At 37.1% G+C, this 11,037-nt stretch overlaps 1 protein-coding gene across 10 annotated transcripts in view; it reads right to left on the bottom strand.

Moving 5' to 3' along the window:
- The window catches only part of LOC116852195 (transmembrane protein 8B-like), a 213,237-nt gene that overhangs the window by 96,613 nt on the left and 105,587 nt on the right, over positions 1–11,037 (bottom strand). For 4 of the 10 annotated variants that reach the window (XM_032832287.1, XM_032832285.1, XM_032832286.1 and 1 more), the window contains exon 1: positions 9,199–9,317. Coding sequence is in view for 3 of the 10 variants with exons in the window: in XM_032832282.1 (XP_032688173.1) it covers positions 9,199–9,380 (182 nt within the window). In the remaining 7 variants the exon portion in view is untranslated. Of the gene's footprint in view, positions 1–9,198; positions 9,497–11,037 lie in introns of those variants that run through there. The other 6 variants (XM_032832281.1, XM_032832283.1, XM_032832282.1 and 3 more) reach the window with 5 other exon arrangements.

The following is an 11,037-nucleotide window of genomic DNA, read 5'->3' as shown; positions in this document are numbered from 1 at the left end:
ACGTCCCCAACTCTGTGCCCCCCCCCCCCCCCTCCCCGACATCCCTGGCCGGCCACCAGGACTGGAGGAACGGAGAGTATCGAGGGACGAGAAAGTAGCAACCGACAACTCCACACCATTCCAGATCAGGTGAATCGCGCTCTCACTATTTTGTGTTAAAATATTCTCGAAGTGCAGATCGCTCACCAATATCGAATATTCTAACGTTTAGAATATTCTGTACCGAGAGCACAGTTATCGAAAATTAGACGTGAGACTGTCAGCTATGTTTACTTTCAGCGGACACAGCCGTCGCGAGGAACCCAGCAGAAAAAAACAGGAGCGCCGAGACAGACAACAAGGTGATCCACGACGGCAACATTGTCTCGAGACAGGAAACGTCTCGAGACAACCGTACCGAAAATTGCCGATTCCCGAATGCCGAACGAGCGGGGCGAGAGGGAAAGTGACGGAGGAGAATTTGCGAGGATACGCGATCCTCCGGACATCGATGGATGAGCAGCCTTACCGCGACCGTCGCCGTGAACTGCCAGATCCGTCAACGCGAACTACCGTATCGAGGCAACTATCGGACGGAGTGACGGAGAGAGAGAGAGAGAGAGAGAAAGCGAGAGAGCAGAAAAGAGTGTTGCGAGAGTGAAGTGAGCGAGCGAGAGGAGGAGCGAGAGGGAGAGAAAAAGAGGGAGAGAGAGAGAGGATCCGGAAGGACGAGGACCGTCATCGCCGCCGCTGCCACCGACCCGAGAGCCATCACCGAGACTTATAAGACCACTCCTCTGCTCCGTATTCTGTCCGATGGTCGTAGTCCGTGTCATTATCGCGCGCGTACTGTTGTCTCGTCCGCGGAGCGACCGCGCATGCCATAAGACTCACCCGAGGAAATCGTCCTCGGGTTTATCATTGTAGCGATCGTATTACCGTCTCGCGACTGTCGATTCTTTTAGTGAACTGTACCGTGCTTCTTATCGGGATGTGCGATAGTCCCACGAATAAACGAAATACTCTCGAAAGCGTGTGGAGGCATTGCCGCCTTTCCTGAGCCCATCCCGTCTCCGACTCTAAAATCCTAGGAGCTGCTGGTCCCGACGGTTCCGAGACACGCGAATTTCGTGCAATGTATCGCATCTCGCGTTTATCGAGGTGGTGCGGCCTTTCCGTACCTGGCGCCCAACTATCGTACGCGTTTTCGTGGTGTGACTCAGAGCCGACAGCAAATTGTCGACGCGGCTGACAGGCGACTGTCTGCCGGCGCTCGCGAAATAATCTCGCGAGTCTCGTCGCAGTATTTAGTGGGATCAGCTTGGTGTCGTGTATTTTGAGTTGCTCAAACCGAACGAAGGTGAATGGGTCAGATACGATCTTGCCTTAGGTGGTTGAATCACATACGATCTTATCTTAGGTGGATTATCAATGGCTTTGTTTTAAATTAATAAATCACTGATCAAAGACTTTACCTCTAGTTTACGAGCTATTATTTTGATACAAAGAACATTGTGACCTTTATGACTTTTTGGGATTAATCGAGTCGCACATATTACCCCATGATTTTAAATTATTTTTGTTTTCACTGTAAAATTTGAAGAAATGAAAAAATTAGGAACAGCCTCCAATCGCCTTGACCTTGACAAATGTTGTCAAGGTCATGGCCCTAAACAACATTCAAAAGGTTTTAACCGTCGGTCAAACACCTTGAGTACCAATGCTAATGGCAACAATATTGTAACTTTGAAGCCTTTTAACTCGAAAGATACTTAATGAAAAAATATTTTATTAAAGTGTTTTGAAAAGCTCTCGAGGTATGCTATAAGAATATGTAATGAAAAATAGGGAGTTCCATTTAAAAAATTCAAAGTGACCTTGTCCTGACCTTGACATCACTCGAGGTCAAACTAATGATATCATCTTATGTCCCCCTCAAAATCCCAAAACTTTTATCTGAAACATTTTTCCCTAAAATGCACTGTTCAAGAGATATTTGAGGTGATCGATTAAAATGGGACACCCTGTATATATAAATATATATATACATATATACAGGGTGTCCCGCGTAAGACGTACGAAAAGAAAAATATACAGTGGCGGACATATACTTACGTACAGTAAGCAAAATTAGATTTTATTCGTTGTGTACTTATACATGAAATAGTTAAACAAAAATCCATTACGTTTTTTACAAGTTTATAGCATATATTATGAAATAGCAAAACAGTGTTTATCTTCTTAATTTACTATAACTAAGAAGTTTCTTGTGTTTGTTCACTCAAATGTCAAATTTGATGCGGACACGTACTTACGTACACTGTGGTAATACACAGATAGATCAAGATTTCTGCAATGTAAACAATACTTATCAGTATCTACCGAGTAATGTAGGTAGAGAGACGTATTGTAACAGTACTGTGATGAGCAAACGAAAGAATATAACACCAAAACAACGTTGGCAAATTCAGCAGCTTCGCAAAAATGGGAAGATTCTTATCGGAAGATTTCTATAGAGCTTGGGATATCTGTTATGGCTTATTATCAAGCTATGCAACATATTAAACATCATGGAACGACAGATAACGTTCCTCATAAAGCGAGACCACGTAAAACCGACATAAGAACTGACCGTAAGATTCATCGATTATCTGAATTAAACAGATTTAAAACTGCAGTTGATATTCACATTGAAATATCATCAGATCTTGATAAAAATATGTGTTAGAACTGTCCGACGTAGATTAAATGAATTTTAATTACATGGTTGCTAGAAAGAAACCATTCATATCAGAAAAGAATCACCGAGCTAGAATCGCTTTTGCAAAAGAACATTTAAACTGGACGCAACAACAATGGTCTAAAGTTATTTTTACTGACGAATCTAAGTTTAATCGACTTGGATCTGATGGCAAAGTATACGTAAGACGTCGCATGGGTGAAGAATATCGCAAGAATTGTATAAAACCAACTGTAAAAGGGGGTGATGGGTCAGTACTCGTATGGGGTTATATGACTATTGGTACAGGTTCTATTCACCGAATAAAAGGAATCATGGACAGATTTACGTACTTGAATATCGTGGAAAATGTACTGCTTCCATTTGCTGAAGAATATATGCCGGAAGAATGGATTTATCAAGCAGATAATGACCCGAAACACACCGCACGCGTCGTCAAAACATTTTTAAATGACCGTAACATCAACGTAATGAAATGGCCAGCACAAGCTCCGGATCTGAATCCAATAGAAATGTTATGGATCGATGTGGACAAATAAGTAAAACAGTGGAAGCCGAAGAATATTGAGGAATTGTACGCCACGATAGAAGAAGCTTGGAATTCCATATCTGTTAATCGGTGCAATCGTCTTATCGAATCTATGCCACGAAGATGTGCCGCAGTTCTTAGGAACAAGGGTCTAGCTGCCAAATATTAACATATTATAGTAATAAGCCAAAGAAACTTGTTAAAATATTCGTGTTCTTATATGTACGTAAGTACATGTCTGCAGCAAATTTCACACTTGAGTAAACACAAACACAAGAAACTTCTTAGTTATAGTAAATTGATAAACACTGTTTTGCTATTTCATAACATATGCTATAAACTTGTAAAAAACGTAATGGATTTTTGTTTAACTATTTCATGTATAAGTATACAACGAATAAAATCTAATTTTGCTAACTGTACGTAAGTATATGTCCGCCACTGTAAGTCAAACACATAAAAGTGAACAAAAATTTTATAGGTCATTTTTCAAACAACCACGTAAAATTTCGAGATATTAATTAAAATAATTGGGCATATCAGAGCACGACGACGCAGCAGGCGGGACATATGGCTCGCCGCGGCCGGCGTACATATTTTATTATAAAGAAAATGAAAGAACGCACACGTACACGGACGCACACATAGAGCTACTCATTTCAGTATGCCAAACGGTCTACCTCCCTGGAGGCGGTCCCGCCTGCCGTGTCGCCGCATTCTGATATACCCAAATATTTTAATTAATATCTTCGAATTTTATGTGGTTGTTTGAAAAATGACCTATACAATTTTTATTCACTTTTATGTGTTCTACTTATATTTTTCTTTTCGTACGTCTTACGTGGGACACCCTGTGTATATACACGGTGGACCATTTTACGGGATCCACCCAAATTTCTCCATAGGTAAGCCAGATATAGAAAAATAGTTAAGACAAAACTTGTTTAGGACAATGGGGGTCACCTTTCTCAGTAAATGAATTTGACCTTGAGGTCAAATTTCAAGGTCATTTGGAGGTCATAGTGATTTTTTTAAATGGGACCGCCTACTTTTGACACCGGATTTGAAGAGAGCGGGAAATTTTACGTCAGAAATGATATTTTTAAATTTTTTATTTTGACCTTCAGAAGGTCAAATCAAGGTTTTAAAAGCGCTCAGAAGCTGTTTGTTTAAATGCGATTATCTTACTTTTAGCATTACCCAGAAACAACGACGTGGACGTAGTAAGTTCTGTTTCCTTTGGAGTGCTTAATTATCGTGAGTCCCTTTGCCTCTCACGTTTGGGGTGCTTGTTTACCGTGAGTCCCCTTGCCTCTCACGTTTGGGGTGCTTGTTTACCGTGAGTCCCCTTGCCTCTCACTATTGAGTTTTAATTTTAATGAAATTAAATAAGAAAAAATGTTAACAACCACAAAAAATACTCAACAAAAAATAGTAAAATAAACGATTACTAAAATGTAATTTAAACGTAAATTTTACCCCAAACGTGAGAGGCAAGGGGACTCACGGTAAACAAGCACCCCAAACGTGAGAGACAAGGGGACTCACGATAATCAGGCACCCCAAAAGAAACAGAACTTACTACGTCCACGTCGTTGTTTCTGGGTAATGCTAAAAGTAAGATAATCGCATTTAAACAAACAGCTTCTGAGCGCTTTTAAAACCTTGATTTGACCTTCTAAAGGTCAAAATAAAAAATTTAAAAATATCATTTCTGACGTAAAATTTCCCGCTCTTTTCGAATCCGGTATCAAAAGTAGGCGGTCTCATTTAAAAAAATCACTGACCTCCAAATGACCTTGAAATTTGACCTCAAAGTCAAATTCATTTATTGAGAAAGGTGACCCTCATTGTCCTGAACAAGTTTTGTCTTAACTATTTTTCTATATTTGGCTTACTTATGGAGAAATTTGGGTGGGTCCCGTAAAATGGCCCACCTTAAATCTCATATAGAGATATTTAAGGTAATCGATTAAAATGGGATACTTTGTGTGTACACACACACACACAGGGTATCCCATTTTAATCGATCACCTCAAATATCTCTATATATAATACTTTATATATATATATATATATATATATATATATATATATATATATATATACATATAATACTTATATATATAATATAATACTTATATATTTCTTTTCGTACGTCTTACGTTACACACACACACACACACACACACACACACATATACATACATATTTTATTATAATATATATTCTATATTATAAATAGTAATTATAATTAATAAATTATATATAATAATTAATATACATATATAATATATTTCTTAAATATATTATATATTTTACATATTTAGAAATCTTCTTTAATTAATATCTCGATAATTATTTCAAATATCGCAAAACGGTATAGGACTTTTATGTTCATCATAATCCGTATTATGCCTTCACAAGAGCATCAAAGGTTGTTCTGGGACACCTTGTATAGAGTGAGTCCAAAAAGTCTTCGTACACTAGAAATTTTCACAGAAAATAGTTTATTTCCGTATAATAATGAGTAATAAAGAAATAATCGGTTTTACATATAATAAAGTCTCTCTTTCGTAACAATATACCATAAAAACTTATAAATTAATAAATATTATACTCAAAAACGACAAAGGAATAAAATATGGTGATTTAGTAATGCGCAGAAAGTGTTCGTACAACACAATATTCTGACTAGAAACAAAGCAAAAATGAAAGAAACAAAATCATATTAATACTTTGTAGGATAGCCTTTAGCTTTTGTAACAACTTATAGACGTTTGGGCATAGAATGAACCAATTTGGATGTGTCAGATGCTGTAATTGAGTTCCACTCTTCTTGTACTGCTTGTCTTAAGTCATTCTTGCTTGAAATATATTTTTTTCTTATTTTATTTTCTAGAAGGCTCCACAAATGTTCTATAAGATTTAAATCAGCTGATTGGGGAGGTGTTTTCAGCTATTTAGATGTGTTACATAAGTAACTTAGTATTTGTGGCTGTGTGCTTGGGGTCATTATCCTGTTGAAATATAAAATCATGGGAACCTCATTTTTTCGGCACTGGCATGAAGATTATTTTTCAAAATATTTATATACGCTTTGTGATCCATAGTACCATCGATGAAATGAATATTTCCTACACCAGAAGCACTCATGCAGCCCTAAAGTAGCACAGAGCCACCTCCATGTTTTACAGTGGGTATCAAATTTTTCGGCTGAAGCTCAGCATTTTTTTGACACCACACCTTTTGATTCTCGTCCGATTCAAATAAATTGAACTTGCTTTCATCCGTAAAAATAATCTTATTTCAAAATTCTAGAGGTTTTGTTTGATATTCATGAGCGAACTCTAAACGCTTCTTGCGATTGGTCTGATTAATCCAGCTTTTTTGGCTATTCGCCCATGGTATCCCTCTTTGTGTAATATGTTTGTCACTGTATTTACAGAGATGTTGACTTGTCTCTTCAGCAATTCCGCAACTATCATGGGGGCACTAGTTTTTGGATCTTCTTTAATTTGACGTATGATAAATCGCCTGTCGTTGTCCGACAAAACAGACGGGCGTCCGTTTCTTGCACTTTTTTTTACTGTTCTGGTCTTGCCAAAGCGGTTAATAATACTCTGTATTGTAGAACGCGGTCTCCCAATAGTCAGTTTTCATATTTCATTTAATGACTCGCATTGATTATGCAGCCTAATAATAAGTTGTCTTTCCTCCGCGGTAGTTTCGCTTCTTGTTCGACCCATTTTCACCAAGTAGAGAACGACTGTGAAATTTCGCGTCAATATATAAAACCGAACAAAGCCCAAATATAAATAGACAAGGAATGTAAACATCCGATGTATATATTCCTTACTTAAGTTTTTATCACAGATATCATTGGTGTACGAACACTTTCTGCGCATTACTAAATTACCATATTTCGTTCTTTTATCGTTTTTGAGTATAATTAATTTTGAGTTTATTAATTTATAGGTTTCGTTTCTAGTATATCGTTAAGAAAGAGAGACTTTATCATATATAAAAACGATTATTTGTTTACTATTCATTATCATATAGAAATAAACTATTTTCTATGAAAATTCCTAGTGTACGAAGACTTTTTGGACTCACTGTATAATTAATCACTTCGCTGGCAGAGAAAATCAACATCAACTGGCCCAAAAATGGCAAAATCGAAATGATGCTTGATTTTTATAAAAGTCAGTACTAAAATACTTTTCGAGTCACTGAATACAAATTTGAGATCAAAATTTGAAAGTTCAAATTGACGGATCTAATGTGGCGACTAGAATTTTTTTATAAATTCAATGAAGTGGCAGATTTCTATGAAAATTTGTCTTAATAGTTTTTGAGGTCCCTGAACTGGAATTTATATAAATTAAAATTCTAAAACTGTACTGGAAGTTTAAAAAATAATTTTATATAGATTTTTTGAGTATGCTCATGCAGATCTTCTTTATCAACGTGTGTTGAAATTAGAGACCTCAAAAACCCCTGAATATCAAGTTTCATCCAAATCAAGTCACTTTTTGGTCCACCATATTGGATCCGCCATCTTGAATTTGACGAAAGTAACCTCAGATTCGAAAGCAACGACCTCAAAAATTCACGAATACCAGATTTAATCAAAATCAAGTCACTTCTCACATTTTGGTCCACCATATTGAATCCGCCATTTAAAATTTTCAAATCCAGAGCTCAGGTTCGAAATCAGCGACTTCAAAAACCTCTGGGTACTGGATTTGATGAAAATCTTGTTAACGGGAAAATAATAAAATAATGTGCATATTAGTGCGTCAATACCATTTTTGGTACATCCTTTATTTGACGCAAAAATGCGTCAATATCAGCGAAGTGATTAATATCTTATAATTGCCAATATTTTTGTTACAAAAAATAATAAAAATTTATAAAATTGTAAAATATGTATAGCAGTTACTACAAAAAAAAAGCTCATATTGTAGGGAGTCGAATTTTTATCCGCCACAGATAAAGGATCTAATATAACGCGCTTTAACCCGTTCAGCTGCTACACTTCACTCTGCTTATTGAAGCTAAGTTACAATACTTAAAGCTGGACAGATATCTAACTTTAATTATAAATTTCTCAGAAAGTAAGGCTCATGTTCTCAAACCCTTTTACAATTTTAGTATACTCAATACCCACCTTCGAATGAAGTATGATTTATTCCATTTCGTATTTCGCAATTCGTGCTATCTTTTGGCATAAAAATAATACAAAGATTATTAAAATCTAATAAACATTATAAAAGTCATTTGTAGAAAATGAGTTTTAGATTCTAACTTCAAAGACGAATATTTTAACAGGGATATACTATAGAAAGAAAATTTATATAAATTTATAGAGTTATTTTCATTTGATTTATACGCCTCTAAGAGACCTGTATTGAATCATCTGGTATATATCAAGGTAAAAATCATGGAAAAAGGATAAGCAAAGGTAAATATTTATTTTTTAGTTTTTTGTTGCTCTGTAGCAAATATAAAGTCCATCTTTACAGGCCATTAAAATTGGCAAGAAATATTTTCGACGTTTTCTTTGTTACTTATTAAGAAAACTTATTATCGAAGATAAAATAAGAATTAAGATTACTTATTATCGAAGAAAAAGCTAGAAAACTGGGATTTTTCTAGCTTTAAAGTATTTTTTAGAACAAAAACGTTCTATAACCATTTTCATAAAATTATATTAATGTTATATATATAAATTTGTTGATTAATTCGAGGTATTCCTTTAATTTTGTCAATTAATATAAATGACACAAATGAACTTAGTTTATTTTTGCATACAAGTATAATAAAAACCAAATAAATAGTACACATAATGATATTAAAATATCGCAGAAATTTGATTAAATGACTGAAAATTTAATAGCAAGCAACACAAGTCCTAAAAATCTCGTTAAATTAATTCAATACGTACTTAAAGGTGACCGCGATGAGATGTTCTGGCACATTGAAATGAATAATTGAGATATGACGATAAGCGGTATAGTCCTCCAACATATTGCTCGGTTGTTGAGCGATCTTTTTCAGTTTGCCACATAGTCCTTGATGTGCCATAAAAGCCCATACCAGCAAAATGATGAAAATGCTTTTTCGCATATTCCGTCTTGCTACATAACAAAATATCCGTCGAATATAAGACCTCGTTCAATAAACCCTCAGATAAGATATCTTCTTTTTAGATTTCACGTTTCCAATCTAAAAAAAAGAAAAACCTATAAAAAAATTATAACATACAATTTAATGTTTTTTGGTCTTTTACGAATATAGCATTTGAAACTTGAATAAGTAATAAATCAAATAGCATAGAAATAAAGACTATAAAAATAAGGAAAATAATTTGATGATAACATGTTTCACTCAATCGTATCTTTGAGTAAACCAGAAAATTTTTAGCTGTCACTAAAACTATTCTTATCAAAAAAAAGATATTAACGGAAATAATTTACGTTACGATATCATATACAGGGTGTTCCTAAATACAACCGACAAACTTTGAAAGATTGTTGGGAACACCCTAAGGATCATTTTCTGCAAATGTACTTGGGGTCAAAAATGGATCATTTCATCGCTACGGCATACGGGATGTTAGAAAAAGGACGGAACCTCAAAATATCTAAAAAAATATAAGTTTTATAAAAAATGGTTTCAGACAAAAGTTGTGAGGTGTAAAAAGATCTATTTATTAGTCTTATGAGTTTGATCTCGGGTGGCGCCGCCAAGGTCAAGGTCACCTTGAATTTTTTTAAATGAAATCCCCTATTTTTATCGCATATTCTTATACTCCTTCTCGAGATCTTTTCATAATTGTATCCACTTTATAACAGAACACCTTCGAGAGATCCTTGTACGGAAGCTTGTAACAACCGTACTCCGCGTGTCGGTTGGTGTCGATGCCACGGATGTATTCGCTCGTCGGAGTCCGGGTTCGTGAAATAAGATGACGCGGAGTGTAATAAACAAAAATAACAAAAAGATTTATTCAGCCTTGGTACAGAGTAGTCGCGTATTAGTATACAGTTCTCCTGGGTGACGGCGCCAGTTACCGGATCGCGGTTTCGATAGGCCGCGACAGGTAAGTCGGTAGGCGGAGCGTATAGCGCGAAAGCTAAGCTCGCCTCGGAGATTCGGCAGGCGGTCGCGTGTCGCGATTCGGTGTTCGCGATTCGTGCGCGGCTCGCGCGGTTGGTCGCGGGGATCGCGCGGTGTCGGCGGTATCGAAGTCGTATCTCAGTACGATATGCTGTTTTCGCGGTTTTGGCGGAGACGCGCTCGCTTGCACGTCTGCGTCGCAAGAGACGGGATGGGACGTGAGTAGCCGATGTATCGGCGTATTCACCCCCGATCTCGCTCGTCGAAAGGCTGAGAACAAGGGTCGAGAAAGCTCGACAGAGCGCAGCTAACTTACTGGCTTCGGTCCTTGTTCGGGACGTCGACGGGATGCAAACAAGAGTCGATAAAGATCGGCAGAGCGCAGCTAACGTACTGGCTTCGGTCCTTGGTTGCGAGGATGTGATAGTTGGCAGGTTGAGGAAGCAGATACGAGTCGGTCGTAGGCCTTGCTCTCCGCTGTATAGCATCGAGTTCGGTTGACGGTCCGGATCGGTCTGGTCTCGATTAATTTGGCGTCGCGGATTATATACTTGACGCCGCTTTGTCTTCGCTCGCTGTACACGTGCTTGTCGCGTGCCCGCGGCGCTCGCTCTCTATCGTTTCTTTTGTGTGACGCTGTGCTCGCGTTATCGCGTGTTCCTCG

This window comes from Odontomachus brunneus, unplaced genomic scaffold (assembly GCF_010583005.1).
Source record: "Odontomachus brunneus isolate Ranch 3 - 2012 unplaced genomic scaffold, Obru_v1 Obru_scaffold_206, whole genome shotgun sequence".
Taxonomy (NCBI): Eukaryota; Metazoa; Arthropoda; class Insecta; order Hymenoptera; family Formicidae; genus Odontomachus; species Odontomachus brunneus.
Note: the sequence above shows the minus strand (reverse complement) of the source record. Positions and strands in the feature narration are given on the sequence as shown.